The sequence below is a fragment of the Phytophthora ramorum genome (genome assembly GCF_020800215.1).
Source record: "Phytophthora ramorum isolate Pr-102 chromosome Unknown Phyram_PR-102_s0003, whole genome shotgun sequence".
NCBI lineage: Eukaryota > Oomycota > Peronosporomycetes > Peronosporales > Peronosporaceae > Phytophthora > Phytophthora ramorum.
Window position 1 is genome coordinate 4,137,251 of NW_027150649.1, and position 26,807 is coordinate 4,164,057.

The following is a 26,807-nucleotide window of genomic DNA, read 5'->3' on the forward strand; positions in this document are numbered from 1 at the left end:
TGCCACCGTGGGACACGTACAAGAATGCCCACTTGGCCCAGCTGTTCGTTTCGTGAACCCCAGAGCCTCTGGCAGAGGAGGGTATCAACAGTTTTCATCTTGATTTGCTGACCCAATTCCCTGTGGGGTAGCTACTAGTTGGGTAGTAGTGCACGATATTCACTGCGATGTCAGAACAGTTTCTTGATCGATGCACCAGAGTCTGCAGACAACTTTTCTTACCAGCAATAACGGCCCGACACTTGTACCAGCTTTATGGTGTTCAAAAATAGTCAAGAAATAATTCGTCTGAGAGGGTCACCATCGCAGAGTTGCTCCTATACGGACCACAGCTGGTATGCTCTTGTCCAGTGCACCCCGCTGCTGTCTCGTCTTCGATCGCAAGGTATCACATCACTTGCAGCGTTAGACTCGTCACAGTGTCGCCTTCTGTGGTCAAAATGAAGCCTACTGAACCTTCGACTCCGACTCGCGACTGGGCCGCTTCGACTGCTGCCTCATGGACGAAAGAGGTCAAGGAAGAGGTGAGACTTCAGCGACGGCGCCAATGCATTGCACGGTGTCGAGCCAGGACGAAACTGGAACTCCAGCAGATGCACCAAGAGCGGGAACGACTCGAGCAACAAGTGAAGCAGCAGCTCGCGGCTTTAAGTGAGGGCATTGCGAAGAGAGCGAACGATGACGAAGGAATCAGAGACGAGGTTTATCAACTCGCCCTGGAGAGTGACGCTCTCCGGACTGAGGCACTTGCGATTCGTAACCAGCTACAGCAGTACAATCGTTGCTGGTCGCTAGTCCACGAAGCTGCTGTAGATTGCGGTCTGTCCTCAGAGGAACCTTCGAGTTCTCTCCCAGTTCGCGAAGCTAGCAAGGCTTCCAAGTGGGTGTCGAGGCCACCTCTCGACGGATCCGGCTGGCAAGTGTATTTCCAGGATGAGTCGTCGTCGTTTTACTTTCACCCGTTTACACGCAAGGAATTTGACGATATTCTCAAGCGCTGTGACGATACGCTGGTGCAGGATCCTCCTCGAATAGAGGTAGCGGGGTCGCTTTTCGGCTGGACTGTGCATCGTGCTCCACTCACTCGAAGAACTGGCGACGGCTCTCTTGTGTCGCATGTGAGGTTTACCACGCGCGTTTCCAGCTCGCTGGACGCACTTGACGCATCGATAGTCAATTCCAATATGAAATCGTGGCTGCTGGTTGTAACACCGCCGAGCTGGGGCTACAACGAACGCAAACAAGCTTCTTGCCAGGTGTTGCAAGCGTTCGAGACGGACGCATACGTTCTTGTGCAAGATATTCCAGGTCCGCTGCGCTACCGCTACATCTACCTTGCGCGTCGACTACCAAGAAAATCTCGCTTCGGAGAGCGTTCTATCACATATGCAATGGTGCTTGTAGATTCAAAAGCCGATGCGCGAAACCATGCCTCCTATCAGCGTCAACGTGGCATTGAGTGGGTCAAAGAAGGCGGCAGCTACGTCAAGTTCACCGAGATCAACTCGAACACTGTTGACGTACGCTATGATCACTGGGCTAGTTGCCACGACGAGCTTCACGCGCAACACCTTTTCGTTCGATGGTCCCAGTTCATTATCGGGTGGTCCCAGACAATGTCGATAAACCGACTAATTCCGGAGAGCTGAGATGAAAAATGTTTGAATTTCAGAGAACAGAACGGAGAGATGAACCGAAGTACGTCAGCAAATGACGAAATGATCGTTCTCGAACAAACTTCGCGTACAAGCATTTGTTTTATTATTTACTTCGAGGTGTTTGCCAAAAGGAAATTCACCCCGTGGTCCTTCGTTGGGAACAACTCGCCACGCCTTTAATTAACACCGCTTGAAACCTGGCAAAGTCAGACACAGCGGGTGTACATGGAGAAATAAGGACGTTTGTAGCTCAAAGCCGCTTTGTTTAAAACTACTAGTTTCATGCAAAGAGATTGCTGCTTTGCTCTGTATTTCCTTTCAGCATTCATATTGGAGAAGCTTCGAAGCGGTTATTCCTTGCGACCAGCGGCAAGCAAACTCCACCCAGCGGATGAAGAAGTGGCGCGCGTGAGTCTCATTTTCACAGAAAGCCCAGCTGTCGCACTTGACATCGACTGACGTCTCGCTTACCTCCGTGAACTTCAAGAATGCGCCTCCATCCCCGACCCATTTGACGTCTGGCTGTGGGCCTTCAGCCACTCGACTGCGCATGTTGCCCTCCGAATCGGCGAGGATTATGGAGAACGTGAGCGAGCGCTCCCCATTTGCTTCCAGCTTCTTCTCGCGCCGAGCTAGTTGAAAGTACCGCATGTGAACTGAACCGGGAATGTTGCAAACCATAACATGCTCGTCCTTGGCCAATGACTGCAGCACTTTAATGCACACACTGGGGCGAAGCTTTGGACTCCAGTCTGGTGGAGTTACGAAGAGTGGCCACTCAGCAAGGTCGGCTGGAGTAATAACTGCATCAACTTGATCAATCGAGCAGCATATCCGAGTCGAGAGCCTGGCGCGGCCGGTAACAGCGCCGTCTTCTTGTCTTCGAGCGAGGGGAGCCTGATACACTGTCCAGCCAAACAACTGCCCCGCGACCGGTATGGGTGGGGGCCTGGCGTCAAACTCATCATCAACTCTTTTCATGACAGCGTCGTATTCTGCTCTCGAGAACGGATGGAAGTGAAACGAAGGCTCGCCGTTTGGAAACTTGACACGCCACCCGCCTTCACATCGAGAAGAGCTGGAGGCCCACGGCGACATCTCGCTTGCGGTATGAACACTGTGAGGGCGAGCGTCGTCGTCTGCGGTTGGAACCCCATCCAGGCCGGCGTCTTGAACTATGGACTGGAAGTGTTGGCGCTGACGGAGTTTCCCAATTAGCTCCATCTTTTCTGTTCGAAGGGAGTCACTCTCGATGACAAGCCCGTGAACTGTGTGACGGAGCTTGGCTCCTGGGGCATCTTGTGCACTTGTCCTTGTGCTCAACGATTCCGAGTTCATCGCTGCGATATAATTCTTCACTTGGGCCTCGAGGCGTTCTCGCTCGCTTCGTATATGGGCCAGTTCCTGCTTCTTCAGGGTTCGCAGGCGTGCCATGTTTTCACAGCGATGCTGGCGTCTCACCTCTGCCTTGGCTTGCTGGGTCCACTCTTTCGTGGTGGAGTCCGCCCAAGCATGAAGCGTAACCCACAGCTTCTCTTCCTCGGACCGTGGAGCCTTGGGGGCCATTATGCGCGGGGCTGAGCAGCGAGTACACGTAGGTTTCGCGCTCTGATCACAATGAAGAACTGTGTTTGTCAGTCTGACATGTGCATTTGGCAAGCCCCACCCCTGAACGACAAGATTCATTAATCAGGAGCGGCTACGTTGGTAACAACAGCCACTCATCCACGCACAGATGACGCCAAAGTTTCCTCGTGCGATTCGGAGCTCCGTTTCCTTGGGTCTACCGCATCACTTTTAATTTGAAACCTGTACATTTGTCTTTTACTTGAAGTGGATTGCTACACTGCTTTACTGCGCAATTCTTTGCCTTCCCCTCTTGGATGTATCACCCTGCGTGATTCGAGGAGAATTCCTACAGGCCATCGAGATTCAGTTCCGAGTTGTGGCTTCGTCGAGCAGATGGGATCAGTCACTTTTTTTAGTGATCATCGTCAGGTTCCCAGTCAAATTTGTGGCGAGGAGATCACATCAAAGGCTTGTCATGCCTCCCACCGTGGGAGTCCCGTAAAGGGACCGCTTCAACGCAAAAGGATGACCAGTCCTCAGTTCAACTTCGTAATTGGATGATGAAGTGGGAAAGCGCTGTGAAGCAATGATGCGTCTGAGAGACCTGAAGAAACTGGATTTGGCAGCGATAGGACGTGAGCGGGACCATCATAGACTTCAATTCAAGCGACAGCTCGAGTCATGATGTTATTAATGAACGCAGCCATGGAGTGCATATGCCTCGTCCTCGAGTGCGACGCGCTTCGGACTGCCAACGCAGAGATTCTCGAGGAACTCCAACAACACGATCGTTTCAGCCACAGGATAAGTCGAGGATGCAAAGCGTCGAGAGCGAGACCACCGAATTGACTCGTCCGACTGGCGTGATCACTTCCCCGGTGGCGAGATCGAGGCACTGGCGGTTGTCCCACCAGGGTAGCCTCGATGTTTGGCTGGAAAATTCATAGCTAGAAGACCAGAGGATAATTCCCTCGTCGATCATGGCAAATTTACGACTCGCATGAGCAGGACACAGATAGCTACCCCACCAACGTGGGCAATGGGAAGATACTGTGCGCACCGAAGTTCGCCAAGAATATGAAGAGGCCGTCTATGTGGTGGATTGCAGAAATCCACCTTCGTCATTTCGACACCAGCAAGTCAGTGAATTCAGTTGACAGAACAAGTTCTTGGAATTGAATGGACCGTTGACGCAGGGGGAGACGTTCAAACGTGTCCATAGCAGGTTTGCCAGACACGTGAATGCTCCGATGTGGGGAGCTGGCGGCACCCGTGTGATGTCCACTTTTTCGTTAACACCAAGTGATGTCGGCATCGCTGCAGAAATTGCCCCTGCAGCAGCTTGATGATGATTCATTCGTGATTGTACACAAGCTCTCTGTGCGAGCTGGTCCAAGGAAAACGCGTGCATCGGTTGAGCACGAAAACGTTCGAAGCCCACGAAACGTTCGAAGCCGACGAAACGTTCGAAGCCGACGAAAAGTTGCTTGGGCCGCAGACGAGGAAGGCAACTCGCTGCAGAACGTTCAGTTTAATAATTTGGCTCGGGAAATCAGTCGCGCGCTGGAGGCAGGAGGTGATCTTGTCGAATTGATTGACGTTTTGAATCAAGCTGGGCGACTCCAACGTGTGAGGAGCTGTTCCCAACAATTGCTCTACCAGCAACTGCTGTGGATGGGGTCTGCCTTAGCGTCATATAACCGCACCTTCACATACCAACAGCACATTGCCCCGAGCCCATTTTTTGACGCGGGTATCGTAGTAATCTGCTCTTTCAGCTCTTATATCGGAGACTGCAACAACTTCGATGCGTGAGAACTCACTGATCCACTTCCGCACGCACTCCAACTCAGAGCACGGGCCGGGTATCCCGAGCGCTGGACATGTCATCGTTATTGAAGTTTTCATTGCCTATATCGACGAGGTAAAACGCAACCATAAGTGGCACACTGTCGTACACGTTGCAGGTCTAGAGACCGGCTACTTCATGTTCAGGTAGACAACCAATGTGTCATATTGATATTGCTTCCTCACACGCGCCCACTGCCTCGGTGCCTGTCTTTACGTAGACAACATGTTGAAAGGTACAATAATTTGCTCCCATCGAACGATAACTTGAGCCCACTGAGCCATCAGCAAACCCGCATGAGACTCGTTCTCGCATCTAGAGCATTGTTCGTAAACGACGTCGATAGCGTTGTCAGCCACTTCTGTGATCGTGAAATACGCCCATCCTTGAGCGAGCCACTCGACATTTCGCTCCACCACTTCTGCGTCTCGGTTCATCTTGTTCGCCTTGGAGTCGTTGGTAATCATACTGAAGGCCATTTTGCGTTTGCCACCGTGCAATTTCCACTGCGCACTTCTAGCCAGGAACACGTAGCGGATGTTCGTCGATCCAGCAATGTTGTGCACCATTACTCGGCACTCAGGGTCCACCTCCTGGAGAACTTGCGAGGAGACCTTGTGGCGTTCGTTTGAGTTCCAAGCGGAAGGTGTAGCGAGCAGTGGGCGCAGCTCGTCCTCTCGCAGAGACGACACTTCAGCCGCCGTGTCGATGGAGCAACGCAAGCGCTTGGTAAATCGCACACGCGACACCACCTCCTTTTCTGACGCCTCATCTAGGACGTCTAACTCCCGATACACATTCCACCCGAGGAAGTTGCCTGCGAGAGACGTTTCTGGCAGATCAGTGGAAAAGCTGGCGTTGAACGGGTTTGCTGTAGCTTCCACTTCTGCAGGTGACAGCGGGCGATAGTAGAACGACGGTATCCCAGCAGGGAAGTGCACCCACCACCCGTCGTCTCCGCAACTCGCAAGCAGTGGCGAATCGGGAGTGTTCGACTCGAGTTGGGCTCGATCTACGAAAAGTTGGTGGGAAAACTTGTGGCGCTCGATCACCTTGAGCAGCGCCATATTCTGCTTCCGGACAGCTTCCGTCTCCGCGACAAGCTCGTGCATTCGAGTCGTGGTACAGTGCGCACCGATTCCAACGTGCATGGGTTTGAGGGAAGCCTCCTTCTCCAATGTCCTCAAGAAGCGCTTCATAACACGCTCGAGCATGCGGTGTTCACTTCGTAAATGGTCGGCCTCCTCTTTCTTCCGCACTCGGAACTTCACCATGTCAGTCCGGTGCTTGTTAAGCTTCGCCACTCTCCTCTCGAGCGATTTCTTGGACGTCGCGCTCCGTGCCGTGCTGAGCGTCGCCCCCGTTGCGGTTGGACTGCTCTCGTCGTTTACTCTGCACCGGGTTTTCATCTTCAACTATTTCACTCTTGTGCTGTAGTTCGCGTGAAGGAGTGAGTGGTATCGGTCTGGATCAAGTGACGTGAGCTCGATAATACGATTATGGGACGCTGAGCGTTGGCGCCCACGCCTCTGGAATCAACGCTTGCGTGGTAGACGAATTTCACGCGATCATCGCATACAAACCACGTGACAAGGTAGCTTTTTTTCGCAGCTGTGCGGCCAATGTGCTCTCTCTCATGACCCACCTTGAGCTTCAGCAGTTCTCAACGTGCCACAAACGTATTCCATCACGCGCAGTCCTGGATCAACCCCCTCAAGCAACGTATTGACGATAGTAATGATGTCAATTTCCGCTATATCTGCCTCGCCCAGCGCTCCTGATGGACCGAGCGAGATGGCAAGTGGGTGATCAATCACATACGCCATCGTGCTTGCAGACGCGAAGGCTGACCACCGTAGCAGCTCCGCTGAGGCGACTCAAGGTGGTGTACTGTAGGGTGGATCACGGAACTGACGCAGGTAGAGTCTCATGATAGCCGCGCGTTGCAAACGGCTCTCTTAAATCAAGAGCCTTGATGCGGCTCTGTCGCCATGTCGACCCGATACGCTGTCATTCCGTTCGCCCGTGCTTTCGCCTTAGCGTGCTTTGGCAAGATTACGACCAGGTTTTTGTCATACCAGCGGCGTATACATGTATTGATCACGCCATCGCAGATCCCCCTTTACTTTGGAAAGCCAAATCTTGGTACCTGTACCGTGCCATCTTCTTCCCAACGGGCTCACCGGGTCCTTGCTGTCTTATCCCCACAAGGCGACAAGTGTCGTTGATGTCGCGCTCTGCTGTGGAAAGTTTCCCTGGAAATACTCCACAGTCCAAGACAGCCGTGAATATTTTACAAAAGGATACATTTGGTCAAAGATGACATGACCCGCAGCCTACAGTGTGATCAAGTGATGCATACAGACAATCCTCTCCTTTGTGATAGCGTCGGGAACCACCACATTATCACTCGCTGGAGTTATTACAAGGCAGAAATGTGCCGTAAAATTGGTACATTTGAACTTAACAGCTCTACAGCGTCGACGTACAGCAGGCAGTACTGTGGAGCATCGAGAGCTGGAACGCCCTGCTTCCCAGCGTCTTCAGTAACTGCTGGAAGAAGACTGGCTTGCTTGACTACTACACGTGCGAGTACGCCGAGCCGGGCGTGGAGGATGACATCGTGAACGAGCTGGCAGAGATGCTGACGCGTCTCCACCCCTCGAATCCGATGTCGGTTGAAGAGCTGCTGAACCCACCGGACGAGAACATCCTCGCGGATGAACCAACGGACGAAGATTTCTGCCGGGTCGAGTCTTCAGAGCGCGAGAATGGGTGCGGTCAAGATGTCGGTGATGGCGGTATCGAGGACGAAGAAGAAGAAAGCACTTCTTCAACCTATCCAACGCCCGAAAACCTGTCCACAGAGGAGCTGAAGGAGCGTCTTCAATGGATAGCACAACTTTTCGTTACCGCCGGTGCGATGGGGGTCCGTTCAAGGGACGTTATCGGGCTTCGAACGATGCAGCGAGTATTTAGAGAGGAGCTTGCGTGTAGACAAGGCCACAAGCAGCAAAAGTCGATGCTCGACTTCTTCGGACGTCCTGCACCAAATGGACCTTAGCAATAGTTAAGCACCTTTGAATAGTGATAATGACGTGTTTTGTATCACAAACCAGTAACTAGAGGGTAGAGGTATATTTGACTCGTGCTTGTATGGTGACGGTCATCGGGAGCCCTCCCCATATCTCTCCGTGGAGGGTATCACTACTCAGGATATCACGACCGAGAGGATTGTCTGTACATGGTTACACTCGGGCGGAAGCAATTTTCGAGGCGGTTGCATTTGCCGTATGGTTGTTGATCTTCTGTCACTCTGACGAGCCACCCACTAGGGACTCGGGAAAGCTATAGTTTGTGAAGGTCCTCACTTCCTGAGTAGCTTGAAGAGAAGACGACGTTGCCTTCTCTTCTAGTGATTGAATAGCGACTGCATATATTATTCAAGTTCCGTTTACTCAATTCCATGCGTAGCAGAGAGAGGCTGCTGCCTTCAGTCATGAGGGACATACTGGCTGACGATATGCTGAACAAGTCCATCTGGTGCTGCACACTGGGATACGCACGGTACGAGAGCCTTGGGCTACATTTAAGAGGTCCAACACTTTTGCTTTTTCAAAGTCTTGCGTTATCCCATCTAAACCTCACGCCACCAATGTCGACGGCAGTCTCCGTCGATAATGCCCCAAATGCATGTATCGGTAGCTGTTGGAGCGACGACAGTGTGGCGGCCCTGGCACTCGACCTCACTACACCTTCACGCGGAGCTGTCAGAAAATGGCCGCAAGAACTCAAGGACAAGCGCAAAACGGAGTTGCACGTCAAACGGATGTCGAGGTTTCGGGACAGAAAGACAAACGAGAGCAAGACCATGCAGCAGGAGCACCTACGTCTCGAACACGAGCTGGAAAACCGCATCGGCGAGTTGCGTCGCACAGGCGTCAGTCCCGACCATGAAGGGGGGCCACGACTTCAGCGTGAATTGCAACGGCTGGTCCTTGAGCGCGAATATCTACGAGAAGAGAGTGTGGCAATTCGACAGAAAATCACTCAGCACCTCAAGTTCAAGCAAGTCATTCAAAGCGCCAGCAACACGCTCGCAGTCGAGAACTTCCCTTCTGCAGGCGGACAAGAGAGTGACGTCACCGTGCGCTATGTGGATTCGAAATGGCAACCAGTTCAGGAACAAACTGGCCGGTGGGTGCACTTCACGAATGGCAAGTCGCCGTTTTTCTTCTACCCGTTCTCAAGACACGAGTTTGACGCCGTGCTTCGCGTTCACGACAGCAACGCGTCCACTGATTCGGAGGATTTGGTTTGGTTTGGCAAGTTCCTTGGGTGGAGTGTCTACCATGGGACTTTACGGCCAGGCAAAAGTTGGCTTATCGGCCACGCTCGATTCAGCAAACGCGTGGAGCGCTCCTTCGACACGTTGCTAAACGGAATGTACCGTGACGATGGCACATGCAAATGGCCCATCATGCCAACGGCTAGGGATATCGGTGTTACGGCAGAGATCGGCATCCAGACCCCGCAGGAGCTGGACGACAATTCATCCGTCGTTGCGCGCTGCTACTCGGGAGGTGTCAACTTTCGATACTTGTGCCTGGTGCACCGGTCACAGATTCAGCTGCAGGACGGCGGCAAGCGCGTGCTGAAGTTTTACTACGTCGTTGGAGATTCTGAGCCCAATGCACGAAGCCGCGCAGCTGACCCGACGTCCCAAGACGATGTCTGCTGGGTCACTGATGAAGGAGGTTACTCGCTGACACTTACCGAGGTCGATGACACGTTCGCGGACGTCAGCTTTGATAGCTTGGCGTGCTTGAAAAGTGAGGAGACAGCACTTGGCCACTTTATTATGTTTGGTCATATTGCCACTCGCTGGGAGCAGCTGGTAACGTCCTCAAATCTGCTCAAGTTTTGAATGAAGCGGGCATTTTTAGCTTTTGCTCGTACAGCACTTTTTAGGCTATATTTTTTTTTAACGAAACTACATTGATCTTCAATTGCAGAGGCTGGCGATAAAAACGCGATGGTGCCGTAGTGCAGGACCAAATTCTAGGGCAACGCATGCGTATCTGTAGTGCCGCAGCAACACCACATCAAATCTTTGTTTTTGAATCGGCAGCTCCAAGCCACCGCGAAGATCTCGTATTCGTACGAAAATGGTGAGCTCCCATTCGCTGAAGAAGTTGCAACACCAGTGGTTTTAATGATCTCAGGGTTTGATCTCGAGGCTCTATAAAACAAACGCCGACCTTCATCAGGAAATTGACCACATGAATTATTTGGTAAGATTGTGCTTCGTGAAGCCTCTGCCCGAGGGTGAGAACTTCCTCCTTTCAAACGAGAAAGACTGAACCGACATCTTTACTTTGACGCAAGTTAACATATTTTTGACGGAGATGGTCTGCAATCAACACACTGCTTGGATTTATTTGGAACACTCACAAACCATTTTTTTTTTAAGCGCTGTTATGGTTATGGTTGTTCTTGCTTATGGTTGCTACAATCTACAACGCTAAGCGACGATTGCTCGAGAGCTATCCACCATGTCGATTCCATGTGTAGATCGACGCTCGCTGGAACAAAACAATGTGCCTATCATTCGTACAACTTTGACGCTTTAGGCTAGGAGTTCGAAAATCCATTGGTTCGCAAGGGCCGAATCTAGTGCGTCTTATGCACCCCGTCACCTTTGCCTCCTCGCTGTGGCTAGACGTGGATCCAACAACCCGGTATGAATCGACAACCTTTTCTGAGTTGCGTAAATGCCGTCAAGTACCTATGTAGTTACCTTTCGGTGGAGTTTCTCGGCCTAAACGATGGGACTGCGGGTATACCCTCTGAAGGAAACTTCTAGGACTTATTCGTACAGCACTTCACGTTGCTCGGTCGAGTTGATTTGAGGGCCGACTGTTTTGTTTGCCGCTTCCGTGACTGATGCACGTGAATCACAGAGCAGTGACCAAATTTACAGATATTCATGACTTCAGTGTCTGTGTCTGGTTTGGTGAATCCTGCCGATCCTCTCCCGTGCGAAGACCAGGTGAATATGAAAATGCTGCACCGGTTCGGCGAATTCCATTTCGCTACGGTTTGCAACTTCCCAGATCAACCACACACGCAGGCGTCTGGACTGGGTCCGCCTTAGGTTTAGTGAGTATGCCAACACTTTTGAATTGAGTCGATCACTGGCTTTCCGTAGACGAAATGATCTTGGTTGGAAATGCTGCACCACGTTTCAACCAATTTTCTGGCGCTGCCAGTGAAGTATTCGGAGCCAGCGAAGCCGTTAGTGTCGTGCATGTTGTGCCGACCACGAGCAGCTTGCTCGTCACATTCTGGCAGTATAACGTTACACTATCCGGCCAAACGTGTTCAATGTCAACATGCAAAATGAAACATCACTATCTACTGGGGTACGTGTACCAGACTTCTGTTGACGAGAACGGGGAATACAGTTTCATAGTTTCTTGTTCCACGCGCGCGCCAGAGCGCAGCTATTGACGGCGTATATTGACGTGTAGTTGCTCCTGTCCGGTTTCTCCGGTCAGGTTTTCCTAAGGCGGCCGCGTTCGCGAGCATCGGATCCTCCTTGTGGGCCACGAGGAGTGCACTCGTAAGATTGACGATGTGGTACAGTACTTCCATTCATCTGGCTCTTCTGCTACAACTTGGACGTTGGTTGTGTATCGCCTGCCCACAAACAGTACTCGGTGTCGTATTGTCGGCGGTGCCGTTTAACGCACTCCCATCCAGAGTCAGCGGTTCTGTCGGTGCACAACTCCAGATGGTAAGCTTAACGTACACGTACCGGTACACCCCTTCAAGCACATCTTCCGCGTGGAGACGACAATCGTTTCTTCCGTGAGCTCGTTTTGGTCGTTTTCAGGCGTAGTTGATGGCGAAATACAACCAAGAGCAAAGAGCCCTTAAGCTTAAACACTTTCAGACGTTATCGTCGACCAAGTCTGCGTTCATACAAAATTTGCAGTTGGTGTCCATCTATGAGTAGACGTTTGACCAAGGACTTTCATTCAAATGAATTGGAAAGGCTTGGCTCTCCGTACGATGCACTGTGTGCCACTGGTTTTGGAATTTCGTTCGCTCAGCATTAGCAACCATGGTAGCGGCTCCTTAAAGTTGTAACTAACATCGCCAAAAACCATTTGATGGGCGTCAACTGGTTTTACAGAAGCCCCCAAGTCATCGCCTTGATCATCTGGTAGGCTCACCCACGGCTATGAGCCTGTTCTCGGCTGGCGCAACCAAGTCCATCGTTGTTCCCTACCGCGACGCGAGATAAAACGAGCGCTTTTAAAGAATCTGGAACGACAAGCGTGCCACTTGTCTCGAAGGGCTCACAAACACTTTTGACTTCTCAGTGAGAGGGGGTCATGAAGTTTACACTACCGGAAGACGCGTTCCCTGACGTGAACCTGTCCAAACAACACCAAGAGGCTCTCATCGCAGAAGCGGATACCATTATCCGTGAAACCATCGCAGCAAACGAAGAATTCCTCGCCGACGGAGAGGCTCTCAAGGACCAAAGCTGGAGACTAGTGCGCACGAAGGACGGCTTAAAAGTGTATCATCAACGGCGACCGTCGACTGGAAGCTCCAGAAAGTCGAGTAAGTCGCAGAAATCGGGGTCGTTCACGCTCGACAGTCAACTCGCGTCTCTTTCAACGAACCCGACGTCATCGGGACAAAAGCACCACCTCGAAGCGAGCGATGAAGAAGTGTCCGTGTCTTCTTCTGCATCTGACAAGGTGCGGCGTCCAGGAGGATTCCACATGATTCTGAACGGAACAGTCGACGGCACGTTGGACGACTGCATGTACGGCACTTTTGCAGCTACGAACCAGGCCTGGATGTGGCGGAGCTCGCACATCAACGACCGCCTCGATGACGCGCGCGTTCTCGCGACGATAAGTAAACCAACTGAGAAGGACCCGTTCCAGTTCCTCGGAGTGAAGTGGTTCGTGAAGGAACGTCCCGCCATGCTTACGGGTATCGTTCAGCAGCGAGACTACCTCATCCTAGAAGCTACCGGGTTGACGCGCGACTCAAAGGGTGAGCGGGTTGGGTACTATTTGATGCACTCCATCGCACTTCCCGGAATTATTCCAAACCTTGACGAGCTGGGACTCCTCCGTGGAGAACTGAGTCTGTGCTTCATCGACCGCCAGACTGGCCCCAGCAAAGTCACGAAGTATTGCCGCAGCTTCAGCAACCCGAAGGGCAAGATTCCCGACCGTGTAGCTGTCGCTGTCACTGCAGACTCCCTCATCTGTGCTGCTAAGGTGGTCGACTACGCGTATATCAAGAAGCTCACGTGGTTCATGAAGCACGAACGCCAGTCTCAACGTCAAACGGAGACCTCTCGTCCTAAGTGCTGTGACGTGTGCAACAAGAACTTCGCGAAGTTTGGTTTTACCGCTGCCGGATACGGCGCGTCCTGCCAGATCTGCCACCGAGCGCTATGCTCGAAGTGCAACATCACGAAGAAGATGACAGTGGATGTATCGGGCACGGGCGCGGTGAAGCAGGTCGCCCTCCGCTTTTGCCTTGGTTGTGTACGCGAAGCAAAAGCCAAGTCGGTTTGGGAGATGGCGCTGAGCGGAGTCGAAACTTCATCGGAGGCTTCGTCCACCTCTGGCTCAGCACGATCAGGACCTCTTAGATAAAGTAAATGCTCTAACACGCACGTTGTAGTCAAAACGACTTGCATCATTTTTTTTTGTGTGGAACTGAGGTACATTAATGTCTGCTACTGCTTTAGAAAACCTAACGACGGGCCTAAACTTGCAGCTCTACGTCAGTTCATCACACCCAATACATTACGAAAGCCATAGCATAGGCTGTACTTGATGTCCCTTTCATTTGGTAGCGCTGCCAACGATTCGTTTAAGGCACTACTTAAGCACGCGCACAGAACCAGAGGTCGACGAACATTCGGATGCTGTTTCAACTCCACTCAGCGCCATCTCCCAGACCGATTGCTCTTTCGCTTCGAGCAGGCAGCTAAGACAGAACCGAAGCACGCACTGTTTGACCGACCCAGTGGTCGACACGTCGACCGTCATTTTCTTACCCACGCTGCACTTCGCACACACGACAAGGTGGCAGATCTGGCAGGCTGCACCTGATCCCAATCCGGTCCATGTGAACTTTGAAAAACTCTTGTCACAGGACTCGCACCGTGTTGGACGCGGAAAGCCTGCCTCGCGGCGATACTGTCGTTGGTGTGTAGTCTGACTCCCTTTGTGCTTCATGAGCCATGTAAGTTTCTTGACGTACGCGTAGTCTACAACGGCAGCGGCGCAGATTAGCGCGTCGGAAGCAATCGCGACCGAAACTCGATCCATCATGCCACCTCGAGGATCACTGTAGCCACGGCAAAACAGCTCCACCTTGCCGGGACCGCTCTGACGGTCGATAAAGCACAAGCTCACGTCTCCGCGGACAATGCCCATGTCCGAGAGCTCTGGAATAATTCCAGGCAACGAAATGGAGTGCATGAGGTAGTATCCGACTGTCTCGCCTTTTGAGTCGCGCGTGAGGCCCGTAGCCTCCATGATCAGGAAATCTCGCTGCTGGATGATGCTCGACAGAACGGCCGGATGCTCCTTGGCAAACCACTTGATTCCCAGGAAACGAAAGGGGTCCTTTTCAGTCGGCTTTCTGATGGTTGCAAGAACTCTGGCATCGTCGAGGCGGTCGTTGATGTGAGAGCTTCGCCACATCCACGCTTGGTCTGAACCAGCGAAGGTTCCAAACATGCAATCGTCCAGCGAGCCATCCACAGTACCATGCAGCACCATGAGAGAGACATTCGGACGCCTCTTTGACTCCTGGATACCGACGGTGGACGATGAAATCACCGATGGCTCCTCATCAGTGGCCATCCCGACGTGCTCCTTGCTTTCCGGCCGACGTCTCGAAGAGGAGCGGTCTGCCGACCAAGAGCTGCCGAGCGTAGCAGGTAAAAACGACCCCGTTTTCCGTAGACCTTCGGACATCCTGGAGTTTCGGGTCGGTGTCCGTCGTTGACGGTACACGCTTAAACCTTCTTTCGCACGCACGAGTCTCCATCTTGGATCCCGAAACGTTGCTCCATCCGCTAGGAAGGCTTCGTTTGCAGCAATTGTTTCGCGCACGACGGTCTCCGCTTCTTCGATTAGCGTAGCTTGGTGCTCTTTTGGCAGCTTCACCTCAGGAAACGCGTCATCCGGGAGAGTGAACTTCATGGTTTCCGTTCTAAATCACTTATGTCCGCTCAAGGTCAGTAAAGAGGTGTGAGTCAACAAGGTCAAGCTGAGGACCATCCATCGCAATTCAAAGCCTTTGTGCTATGAATCTTGCTTTAGTATCGCTTTTCCAATCCAAAGCTCATCTTGTCTGTGTCTCAGCAGCTACGTCGAAGCAGCGTACAGCTCGATCGCCGTAGGTTATCTCAGCGCTCGTGCAAAACGCGTAAAACTTAGTCAAAACCCCTTGATTCTAAGGGCAAATGGTTTTCCAGAAGTCATGCTACAAAACACTACAGTGTGGGCTTTCCAACTTGGCTGTTCACGAAGCACGAGGGTTCGTGTATACTTTTGGGTTATGGAGCCGGGATCGCGCGTCGGCAAGTCAGAGACACTTTTTGCTGGTATCGAACCAGCTCATACAGATGTGAAGTGCTCATGGACCCTGAACCACGTTGCATTGCTCGGTATACTCAATTACAGCGGCTGCCGAAGCAGTTCACGCCGAGCAAATTGAGACCAACTTGGCTGGTATGTATGGGTATCCATAGTCGCCCAAGGTGTATCGTGGGCTGGTGCACTGGGTCAGGATGGGACCTGGCCTGCGTTGCTCCGAGCTCTGAAACGTGATGTTGCTAAATCTCGTGGGGGCGGTAAGCTATCGACAGAAACGAAAGCGACCATGTATCAACGAGTTGACTCTTGATCGAGGCACGGATCCTATAAACGACAAACACTATATTCTCCTATTTGCGGACTTGTACCAACGCTTTTGTTGCAATATGCGCCGACATCGCCTAGTTCATGGTACGAACCCTCATATCACACAGACTCTTCAGCCTCTCGGACTGGCGTGCTCGCTCGGGCCCCTTGCTGCTTCCCCGTGGTGATAGAACTCGATACATGTACCTCTCTTCAGCACCGGAAAGCGCTAGTGCTGCTCTCTCCTCGGGAGCGGTTTGAGATCGGCCACTCGAGCGTGAATTTCCACTCCTGCTATGGTGGTTCACAGTGTGTCGTTGATCGGTGTTGGGCTGGTTAGTACGAGAGAAATTCGTGGCCATTTCTCCCTGACGGTAGACGCGAGTGCCAGCCCGCTGATACTCCGAATAGGACCGGCCATCCCGTCTGCAGTTGGCCTTGTGTGGCAGTGATGCGAACCGAGTGTGCGGTGTTCCTGACGATGATCCGGAGGTGGGTGGAGATTGCAGAGAAGCCTCAAGACCATCCATGGCCATTTCCCACGCTGACTTCTCTTTCGCTTCGAGCAGACACGCCAGGCAGAACCGAAGAGAGCATTGCTTGACCACGCCCGTGTCCGATACATCCACCGTCATCTTCTTGACCACGCTGCACTTTGCACACACGACACGACGGCATATCTGACAGGCAGAGCCCGATCCGACAGTAGCCGTACCAGTCGCAACTGCAAGAAGAGCGAACGTGGTGAAGCTTTTGTGGCACGATTCGCAGCGACTGGGTCGGTTTTCTCGCCCGGACTGGGTCGCGAGCTGTTCACCTTTGCGCTTCATTAGCCACGTGAGCTTCTTGATGTACGCATAGTCCACCACGCCGGCTGCGCAAATGAGCGCCTCTGCTGCGATTGCGACGGACACCCGCTCCATCATTTCGCCGCGGGGGTCGCTGAAGCCCCGACAATAGAGCTCCACTTTTCCCGGACCGCTTTGGCGCAGAATAAAGCAAAAGCTCAGCTCTCCGCGCAGAATTCCCATGCCGGACAGCTCCGGAACAGCGCGTAAAGCCACGGAATGCATCAAAAAGTAGCCAACCTTCTCTCCCTTCGAGTCCGTCGTGAGCCCCGTCGCCTCCATGATGAGGAAGTCCCGACGCTGCAGGATCCCCGTCAACACCGCCGGGTGCTCCTTGGCGAACCACTTGATGCCTAGAAACCGGAACGGGTCTGTCCTCGAAGGCGTTTGCACTGTTGCCAAGATCCTGGCGTCGTCAAGACGGTCGTTCACGTGCGAGCTGCGCCACTTCCACGCGTGGTCCGTCGCAGCGAAGGCTCCAAACATGGAGTCGTCCAGCGTTCCGTCCACTGTACCGTGCAGCACCATGAGCGACACGCTCGGTCTCCTCATCAGCTCCTGGATGCTGTCCTCGGACGACGGAGACGGCGTCTCGTCCTCAAAATCCGTCCCCAGCCTCTTCCGGGGCCCGACTTTCTTGGACGATCGAGGTGTCGGCCACGTCGAGCTCTGCGTCTCAGGTGACGACTTTTCCTGTTTATCGCTTGATGGCGAGCGCTGGCGATACACGTGCAGTCCCTCCTTGACGCGAACGAGTCGCCACTTGGGGCTCCGGAACGTCGCTCCTTGGGCGAGAAACGCTTCGTCCGCTGCGATGGTCTCGCTCACCACCGTCTTGGCCTCTTGCACCAGCGCTGCCTGGCGCCTCCTCGACAGCCTCACGGACGGGAAAACTCCTTCGGGCAGCGTGAACTTCATCGTGTCAAACGATAAGTGGATTGGGGAGATGTCTGTCAATGCTGGAGGAGGGAGTCCGAGTGGAAGCTTCGGAATTGCGAGGAACAGGACGGAGGCGTCTAGACTCTCGAGCGCTGCGAGGGCCGCCTCACGCAATCTAATCCGATTGTGAAGACTGAAGCACGGTCACTTCGGTGGGGTAAGAAGATGGGCGAGTGTGGGACCTACTGCCTGTGATACTCAATAAATAAAGTGGCAGACGCCAACTACTAGCTGTCTTTCGGTAGTGAATGTATGGGCTCAACACCTGCAAGAACGGATCGATTCGTGGACCTCGGGGTATTATCTGGAGGAACGTGCGCCACCTGCGACTCTACTGCTGGTTCAAACACTGTGAGTACACTTTAGTCAGCTTTTTGCTTCTGCGTGGCTCGGATTCTGGTCTCGAGTCGTCGAAGTCGAGCGACTTGTGCTCGGTCGTCTTTACCCGTTCCGTGGCCTCTTAGATTGGCCACGATTCTTGATGGTGTGTACTCCTCTTGGTGCATTTGCGGGCTTGCTAACGCTGTCGATGCGACCACAATCGGAATCAGCAAACCGGGACGGCGTTGCTGCTGCTGGCCGACTTTGGAAAGGCGCACGACGTACCCAATTGTCGACGGGTTTCGCGCCGAGCGAGTTGCTCACAAAAGAGTGCAACCGCACAATGTGCCGTACAAGCGATGAATGCGGCTATTACATGTAATACAAAGGTTCCTTTGAAGTCCTTTAGCTCCCATTCCCCGATGTCAGAGGGTACGACAAGTCTGAAATCCAGAGCCGACGCGTGAATCTCGGCTATTATTCTCATGTGATGAACTTTCGTGTTTCACAAAGTGTAGGAAAGTGTAAAACTCTACATGTAGCGACCTTGCTCCAGATTTTGTTGCCGCAATGTATTGATGAAAATCAAAAGTGAGAGCTGCTGCCCAGTGCAGACATTGGGAAGGTCTGTCCGTGCAGCTCTCTCAAGTCTAACGTAATGCTCTGCACCTACCAGTCATACTGTACACCACCTACGCAATCGCCTCCCTCGCATTGCTGGCCGCACGCACTTCAACATTGTTCCCACGAACCCAGCATTCACAGCCAATTCGAAGGTGTTCTTCTCCGGGCCTCCTACTGGGAGCACACCGCTACTAAATACTATAGTATTATATTCTCTCTTCCTCCCGCAGTGAAACTCCAACGCGTTTCGTGCCGCAGTCTGCCGGCGGATTCATATCCACCAACGGGGCATAACGGAACGGGTATCGCGGAGCCGAAGATCAAGCCCGGGGTTGTCTGGCGCTCGAGGCAGCTCAAACACCGAGCACGCCACCGCACTGACTATCAGCGGGCGTCGCGGCCACCACAGATTGTTCGCTTCTTAGGTCCGGGCCTCGACGGCTAGGCTATGAGTCACGATGACATCGTGCTTCGGGGGAGGGAACTGTGCAAGGGCCGCCTCAACCTTGGTCGCCTTGGACTCGAAGCGTCACGCCCTTGCTGCGGGTTTAGCGAACCACGCCGCGCTTACACCGCCCTTCGCGCACGTGGTGAAAAGCCGTAGGCTCCTTTGAAGTTCAAGTGCACCGCAACACATGCTTGCAGCACTAGCGAAACCCACAATAAGCAACCAGGCAGAAGAGCACACTAATTTACGACGCCTCGACGCTGCTGGGTTTGCTGCTTCGTCACGCCAAGTTCTTGAAGGCAAGTCAAGTCGCGACATAGACACCTGTGCGGGACTCCGTAGAACGTATCCATGACTCGACCGCAGTCACCGCCGCAACGAGAACCTGCACCCGGCTTCATGTTGTCACTGTGGGCGGGGCCAGAGCCTGGACTGCTGAGAAACTCTGGCCGAGAGAGCGAGACAGAGCCATCCCCAGGCCAAGTCTTCACTTGCTTGCTCGACCAAAATGCACCCAACTCATCAAAAGCACGACGGGTGTTCGAGCTGACTGCAGTGGGCGAGCAAAGCTCTTCGAAGTGCCAACTTGAACTCGGCAGACGACACGACCGAAACGTGCAGCCAAGAACGTCGACAAGCGCCACGCAGCGTGACGATTTAAAACTTTGATAAACTTTCATATCCACCGCTTCATATCAGCCTGCCACTCTATACTCGACAGATGCTGCCCCCGCGACACCCGGCGCCAAGTGACCAACGTAGCAACGCACTTGTAGCATAATGGAACCCTGCCGACGGAGGCCGTCTTAGCTCCGAGCGCGCAGCTCGAGGTCAGTTGATCTCCGATATGCACACCACCAACCTGTCGCTCACAGCGGACCCAAGCAAGTTGTATGTTGCAGTGGCGTCCTCCGACGCCAAGTTGGTGCCATTGTGAATCAACACTGCAGCCAGCTGGCTAGCAAAGACGCTGCTCTGGCGAAGTTACATCATCCCTTCCGACACCAAGGTCAAGGTCTCCTTCACCTCATCCCTCAGCTGTTCACGCCGGCGTTCGCAGGGGCCTCGTCATTCACAGACTCGCCTCGAAGCTGCAATGCCCAAAAGCTTCCAGACGCCGGGCGGTGTGCCCGAACGCGTCCACCTTTCCACGACGCAGCAACAAACTCTGACCGACATGGCGGACGACATCATCGCCGAAACGCTGCAGACGTACGAGACCTTCATCTCCAACGGCCGGAAGCTCCCGAACGACGAGTGGAAGCACGTCAAGTCCAAGGAGAAGGTACACGTCTATCGATCCAGACACAACCAGGTCATGAAAGCCCGCGGTCAGTCTCAAGACGAGAAGGACCCGAGTCGTCCGAGGTTGTTGTCACTCTCAGCAATGGAGCGACACCAGCGTGAAGCCGCTGCGTCCGGGAGGCCGTACGTCTACGACGACGAGCCGGCGCTGGAGGAGAAGGACAGCACCAACACCCGCAGCTCATCCAGCAACGATGGGTCTTTCTCGCTCGCCGACGACTGCGTGCTGGCCAAGGTGAAGCCGTCGAACGTACCGCTCGTGGTCGCGTCAGGTATAATCGACGGGACGGTGGAGGACGTGGCGTTCGGCGCCCTGTCCAACACGAAACGGTCCTGGATGGTCCGCAACTCGTACGTCCACAACGACGCTTTCGACGACCGAAAGGTCTTGGCGGTACTGCAAACGCCGAGTGAAGAGGACCCATTCCGATCCGTGACCATCAAGTGGGCGACGGGCACCTACGGAGCTTTCGTCACGAGACGAGACTTTCTGTACGTCGAGTCCATGGGCATGGCGTTCGACTCGGACGGTGAAAAGATTTTCTACAACCTCATCCACTCGATTGAGCTGGACGAATGCCCGCCGCTAGACAACCGCTGCAACATCATTCGTGTGCAGATGACGGTGTGCTACATCGGACGGCAACTGGCCGACAACAGCGTGGACCTGTTCTGCCGTGGATTCGTCGACCCTCGCGGCGACATGATCGAGAGCTACGGCATTTTAATGCTGGCTCACAACGTGGCGTCGTGCTCCGGTTTCGTCGAGTGCTCGAACCTAAAGAAGCTGAGCTGGTTGCTGGCGCTGCGTCGTCGCAGTGAAGCGGCCGAGCCCTCAAGCGAGTGCGGTGTGTGCAATAAGTCGCTGAAAAAGCTCGGCCTTCTTCAGTCGCCGTCGGAGTGTGTTATTTGCCGGTGTGTCACGTGCAACAAGTGCAGCGTGCAGAAGAAGCTCACGGTGGACGCGTCCAAGGAGATCATGCAGAAGAGCTTTCACTTCTGCCTGCCGTGCGTCATTGAGGCAAAGGAGATGTCGGCATGGGAAGTTGCCACCGCGTGCATGCGAAACTCTTGAGCTTGCTGAGCTGGCTGATTTTATGGATGTCAGTCACCCCAGCTCCAGCACACGCAAAGCTGTGCGTGGATAACAAGAGATCTCGTACCCTCGGTAGCCAGACCTACGTCTGCACCAGTCTGTTCGAACATGATATCGCTATGGACGGCACGAACGGCAAGTTTGGCGTCGGATCTATTGATGCAAGGACAAGACTGCAAACGCCTCCGAGATACCAACGCAGGCTCTGCTAGCCACAATTTTAAGCTTGCGAGACTTACTCAACGTGAAATGATAAGAAACAGTCTTCGAACCGAATTGAAAAGGTTAGCTGTAATGCAAAACAAGCTCTACAATCACGTTGAAGCTGTCGAATTGGATGCAACGAGTCAACTGTCGACAAGTCAACGACGACCGCCACGCCGGTAGAAGCTCGCGATCATGGCGACAATGGGGTGGCGCAGCAGGATCAAGATAAGGCTCTGCTTGAAGCAAGGCGGTCACAAGCGCATAGACACCTCCGTTGAGGCGCACGCCAAACGCCGGAAGGAGTAGGACTGCGCAATCAAGAGCTGACGCCGCAACCAGAGCGCGTCGACCACTGGATTCCCGAGCACAACTCCAAAGGTGATCGAGCACAAAGCCCGGGTCTCCGAACTGGAACCTTTGATGGATCGTTTCCGGCGACCTCGCGTACGATCCTGTGCATGTAAACGAGCTTTTGCTCACGAAACCAATGATCACCAAGTTGTCGTTAATCGCCACACCGGACTCGCCACAGATATATCTGTACATGTAGCTCCATCGTTTTCGCGTCAAGTGTACTGAAGCTCACGCGCAGCCACGGATCGGACTCATCAAAGCGCATGTCGGACGATCTCGAGCCGGAGTTGAATTCCATGCTGCAGCAGAAGACGCGGCTGCAACTCGCTGTCAACTGCGGCGTTGACTTCCGCCGTTGGAAGCGCCGTCCAGGCGTCAGTGCTGCCACTCTCTGCGCGCCATACGCCGCTCGAGGCAGAAGGGACCTCGACACACTCACCGTGTCTCGCTCATTCGGACCCACCGGATACCTTCGACCGAAAATCACGCGAGTCCCTAGCGCCGGGAAAGCCATCGAACATGCAGCAGTGCAGCCTTATGAATGGGTTTGCTTTCACGCCAACGCGCCCACAACGCGGCGACTGCGAAGCACCTAGGGACAGGCCCGAAGGCGTGTGCCTATGCATCCACGCCGGCAAAAGCCAAGCCAAGGAGGTTCATCACCTCATCGTGTCAATGCGGTCCACCGAGTTTCGCGTGGTCCTGGTCAGTCCAAGACTTGTCTCGAAAGCCTCAGCGGTGGAGCAGAAGCGCAAGCCAATGACCAAGTTCATCCCGGCGCCGGGTGTTGTACCCGAGCGCGTCCTGGTGTCCAAGTCTCAGCAGGAGACGCTGACGGACATGGCGGACGGCATCATCGCCGAGACGCTGCAGACTTACGAGTCGTTCATTTCCAGCGGCAGACAACTACCCCACGACCAGTGGAAGCACGTCAAGTCCAAGGAGAAGGTGCACGTGCTCCGTTCGAGGCGTGGCAAGCTTCACAAGCCGCACCGTCAGTCGTGCGACGAGAAGGACCCGAGTCGGCCCCGACTGCTGTCGGTCACCGCGATGCAGCAAGCGGCGGCTGCCGGAAGACCATTCGACTACGACGACGAGCCGATCCCAGACGAGGAGATCAGCACCAACACCCACAGCTCCAGCAGCGACGCTGGGTCCTTCTCGCTATTCGAAGACAGCGTCTTGGCCAACGTTAAGCCGTCGCGCGTGCCGCTTGTGGTCGCCACCGGTTCCATTGACGGAAGCGTCGAAGACGTGGCGTTTGGAGCCGTTGCCAACACCAAGCACCGGTGGGTGGTACGCAACTCGTACGTCAAGAACGACGCGTTCGATGACCGCAAAGTACTCGCGACGTTGCAGTCGCCGAGCGAGGAGGATCCGTTCCGATCCATTGTGATCAAGTGGGCGACGGCCAACTTCGGCCCGTTCACGACGCGCCGAGACTTTCTGTACCTCGAGTCCATGGGCATGGCACTGGACTCGGACGGAGAGAAGATCTTCTACAACCTCATCCACTCCGTTGAGCTGGACGCGTGTCCGCCTCTGGACAACTGCCACAACATCATTCGCGCGCAGGTGTCCATGTGCTACATCACTCGACAGTTGACCCAGGAAAGCGTCGAGTTGTTCGGCCGCGGCTTCGTGGAGCCTCATGGTGAAATGATGGAGAGCCACGGCATTGCGCTCCTGGGACAGAACGTGTCGTCCTGTTCTGGCGTCGTTGAGTGCTCGAACCTCAAGAAGCTGAGCTGGCTCATGGCTCGTAGTCGCCGTAGCGACTCGTCCGGAATCGAGCCGTCGAGTGTGTGCGGCGTGTGCCACAAGTCCCTGAAGAACAGCTTGGGTAGTCTGCTGCAAGCGCCATCGGGCTGTCCGATCTGTCGTCGTGTTACCTGTGGCAAGTGCAGCGTGCAAAGAAAATTGACGATGGACGCGTCCAAGGAAATCACGCAGAAGAACTTCACCTTCTGCCTCTCCTGCGTCATTGAGGCGCGCGACTTGTCCGCTTGGGAGGTCGCCACGGCCTGCCTCCACAGCTCTTAGCTGCAAACGCAAGACCCTCCCCCCCAATAGAGTAGCAGTGCACCCTGCGCTATCCTTATTTAACCAGGCGAATGCACGTAGGTTATGCAGTTCTTGTCTACTTACACATTTAGCAAGCAGTCGAGTTCCAGTGCTGCACTAACGACATGTACGATCTCCATCGTTTCGCCAAGCGGTCAATCTGGGCAGACCCAGCAACGATGATGCGACAGAAGGCGCCTTCAAGCAGAGGCCCGTAAACGAGGTGCGAGGTCCGAGCTTCTGGTCGTTGGGACATGCTTTCTTGCCCTTTGTGCTCTCTCGTTGGCCTTGGTCGTCACAGGATAGTATCTCACTACAGTACTCTGTACATACCATGCTGACGACCGCAGCAGCAAGCAACAGCATTGAACACCAACGGTTCGAAGCAGCTTTGACCTAGCTCGTAGTTTTGGTTTCAAGATCGCGGGACGGACCGCGCCTTGGCGAGCAACTTCAAAGCATGACCGACGAGGTGATGATGGTCGCGCTGTCATTGATCTCAAGTCTATGCGCGCCATATGCGCGAAGCTCCTGCAACAGACATCACGGCCCAGGCAGAAGAGCCTTGGGCCCTTGTCGTGAGTGAAATCTTCCCGAGGATCGAGTGAGCCATTAGACAACATCGGCGACGGCCTCCCGACGCCGAATTGGCATTCAGGAAGTCCAGCACACGACTAAAGCGCACCGCCACAACTGAGCGACGAGGAGTTCGCGAAAGTTTTCTTGCGGCGCGAGTCGACAACAAGGAGCTGCAGGCTTGTGCATCCATCTTGCCAATTGTTCCCATCTCGTCAGACTATCTCGGGTCTCAGCTGGTTCTCCTCTCGTCTGGCTGCTGTCTTTGCGTGTCCTGGGCCCACCGAGGTGCGCGGCATTCCAGAACTAGTCCACCGGCCGCAAAGTGCCCATTTCCAAGTCATGGCCAAGTGCACCTTGCCGCCTGGGGTCGTGCCCGACCAAATTCATGTGTCCGCGACGCAGCAGCAGGAGCTGAACGACATGGCAGATGGCATCATCGCCGAGACGCTGCACGCATATGAATCGTTCGTGGCCAACGGCCGACAGCTCCCCCGCGACCAGTGGAAGATGGTCAAGTCCAAGGAAAAGGTCCGCGTCTACCGCTCTCGGCGCGGCAACAAGCTGCAGAAGATGCACAGCCAGTCGCACGACGAGAAGGACCCGAGTCGCCCGAGACTCATGTCCGCCTCCGCCATGGAGCACCACCAGCGTCAAGCTGCGGCGTACGGCAGACCGTACGCGTACGACGACGACGAGCCGCTTCCGGATGAGGAGATCAGTACCACCACGCACAGCTCCTCCAGCGGTGCCGGATCCTTCTCGCTGTTCGAGGACAGCGTCTTAGCTAAGGTGAAGCCGTCCCACGTCCCGCTGATCGTAGCTTCGGGTCAAATCGATGGTACCGTCGAGGACGTGGCGTTCGGCGGACTTGCCAACACTAAGCACGCGTGGCTCGTCCGCAACTCGTACATCCACAACGACCATTTTGACGACCGAAAGATTGTCGCGACGCTGCATGAACCGACTGAGGAGGACCCATTTCGCTCCGTGACCATCAAGTGGGGCACTGCCGACTACGGTGGCTTCACGACGCGGCGCGACCTGCTGTACCTCGAGTCCCAGGGCATGGCGTTCGACTCGGACGGGGAGCGCATCTTCTACTACATTATCCACTCCATTGGCATGGACGATTGCCCCCGCCTCGACCTCAGTCACAACATCATCCGAGTGCAGCTGTCCATGAGCTACATTACGCGGCAGGTGAATTCCGACACCGTGGAGATGTTCGGTCGTGGGTTTGCGGACCCGGGGGGCGAGATGATGGAGAGCTACGGCGTGATGCTGCTGGCCCGGAACATCTCGTCGAGCGCGTGCGTTGTCGAGTGCGCCAACATGAAGAAGCTCAGCTACCTCATGACGTTGCGGCGCCGCAGCGACGCGTCTGGCATTGCTCCATCCAGCAAGTGCGGCGTGTGCCACAAGGCGCTAAGCAAGCTCGGAGGCCTCCTCCAGTCGCCCTCGGGCTGTCCGGTTTGTCGCCGGGTAACGTGCAGCAAGTGCAGCATCCAGAGGAAGCTCACGGTGGACGCGTCCAAGGACGTAACGCAGAAGAGCTTCACCTTCTGCCTGCCGTGCGTCATCGAGTCGAAGGAGCTCTCGGCGTGGGAAGTCGCGTCGGCCTGCCTTCGGAGCTCCTAATGCAAACGATAGACTAGCTTATTTATCCCGGCAAAATGTGCGTAGGTCGCCAATAGCTCAAGTGCCCCGTTACCTGCGAACGAATACAGCGACACGTCTCAGACGAGTCCTGCGTTGCTACCTTCCGTGTAGCGTCACGGTCGTGAAGGCCTTTTAAGTTGTCGAAAGTTTCAACACAGCGGTCGATCGCACCTAGGATACAGGCATGATGCGTGATGCGGCGTTGATCTCAAACGCTCGGTCACCGAGTCGGTGAGATCAAGAGTTGGCAGGTTACAGTGGGAGGCAACCTGTCTTTCGCGACGATCGCGAGGTGAATCTTGGCTTACCACCTCCGATGCATCGAC

General features: G+C 54.3%; 10 protein-coding genes across 10 annotated transcripts; 6 read left to right on the plus strand and 4 right to left on the minus strand.

Moving 5' to 3' along the window:
* Positions 1 to 440: 440 nt before the first annotated feature.
* Positions 441 to 1,649, plus strand: KRP23_4328 (uncharacterized protein; the record flags this gene model as incomplete). The annotated part of the gene is made up of 1 exon (XM_067889271.1): positions 441 to 1,649. One exon carries the CDS (start codon positions 441 to 443, stop codon positions 1,647 to 1,649), a length of 1,209 nt encoding a protein of 402 aa, XP_067748446.1.
* Positions 1,650 to 1,976: 327 nt separating this feature from the next.
* KRP23_4329 (uncharacterized protein) lies at positions 1,977 to 3,224 on the minus strand (the record flags this gene model as incomplete). The annotated part of the gene is made up of 1 exon (XM_067889272.1): positions 1,977 to 3,224. The coding sequence occupies one exon, from the start codon at positions 3,222 to 3,224 to the stop codon at positions 1,977 to 1,979; it is 1,248 nt and encodes a 415-aa protein (XP_067748447.1).
* A 2,064-nt stretch (positions 3,225 to 5,288) lies between these two features.
* On the minus strand, positions 5,289 to 6,485 carry KRP23_4330 (uncharacterized protein; the record flags this gene model as incomplete). Its single annotated transcript, XM_067889273.1, has 1 exon — positions 5,289 to 6,485. One exon carries the CDS (start codon positions 6,483 to 6,485, stop codon positions 5,289 to 5,291), a length of 1,197 nt encoding a protein of 398 aa, XP_067748448.1.
* Positions 6,486 to 8,947: 2,462 nt separating this feature from the next.
* Positions 8,948 to 10,003, plus strand: KRP23_4331 (uncharacterized protein; the record flags this gene model as incomplete). Its single annotated transcript, XM_067889274.1, has 1 exon — positions 8,948 to 10,003. The coding sequence occupies one exon, from the start codon at positions 8,948 to 8,950 to the stop codon at positions 10,001 to 10,003; it is 1,056 nt and encodes a 351-aa protein (XP_067748449.1).
* Positions 10,004 to 12,479: 2,476 nt separating this feature from the next.
* Positions 12,480 to 13,772, plus strand: KRP23_4332 (uncharacterized protein; the record flags this gene model as incomplete). Its single annotated transcript, XM_067889276.1, has 2 exons — positions 12,480 to 12,854; positions 13,275 to 13,772. The coding sequence occupies 2 exons, from the start codon at positions 12,480 to 12,482 to the stop codon at positions 13,770 to 13,772; spliced, it is 873 nt and encodes a 290-aa protein (XP_067748450.1).
* A 228-nt stretch (positions 13,773 to 14,000) lies between these two features.
* Positions 14,001 to 15,335, minus strand: KRP23_4333 (uncharacterized protein; the record flags this gene model as incomplete). Its single annotated transcript, XM_067889277.1, has 1 exon — positions 14,001 to 15,335. The coding sequence occupies one exon, from the start codon at positions 15,333 to 15,335 to the stop codon at positions 14,001 to 14,003; it is 1,335 nt and encodes a 444-aa protein (XP_067748451.1).
* A 797-nt stretch (positions 15,336 to 16,132) lies between these two features.
* KRP23_4334 (uncharacterized protein) lies at positions 16,133 to 17,803 on the minus strand (the record flags this gene model as incomplete). The annotated part of the gene is made up of 1 exon (XM_067889278.1): positions 16,133 to 17,803. One exon carries the CDS (start codon positions 17,801 to 17,803, stop codon positions 16,133 to 16,135), a length of 1,671 nt encoding a protein of 556 aa, XP_067748452.1.
* Positions 17,804 to 20,313: 2,510 nt separating this feature from the next.
* KRP23_4335 (uncharacterized protein) lies at positions 20,314 to 21,597 on the plus strand (the record flags this gene model as incomplete). The annotated part of the gene is made up of 1 exon (XM_067889279.1): positions 20,314 to 21,597. The coding sequence occupies one exon, from the start codon at positions 20,314 to 20,316 to the stop codon at positions 21,595 to 21,597; it is 1,284 nt and encodes a 427-aa protein (XP_067748453.1).
* Positions 21,598 to 22,698: 1,101 nt separating this feature from the next.
* On the plus strand, positions 22,699 to 24,222 carry KRP23_4336 (uncharacterized protein; the record flags this gene model as incomplete). Its single annotated transcript, XM_067889280.1, has 1 exon — positions 22,699 to 24,222. One exon carries the CDS (start codon positions 22,699 to 22,701, stop codon positions 24,220 to 24,222), a length of 1,524 nt encoding a protein of 507 aa, XP_067748454.1.
* A 939-nt stretch (positions 24,223 to 25,161) lies between these two features.
* KRP23_4337 (uncharacterized protein) lies at positions 25,162 to 26,460 on the plus strand (the record flags this gene model as incomplete). The annotated part of the gene is made up of 1 exon (XM_067889281.1): positions 25,162 to 26,460. One exon carries the CDS (start codon positions 25,162 to 25,164, stop codon positions 26,458 to 26,460), a length of 1,299 nt encoding a protein of 432 aa, XP_067748455.1.
* Positions 26,461 to 26,807: the final 347 nt, after the last annotated feature.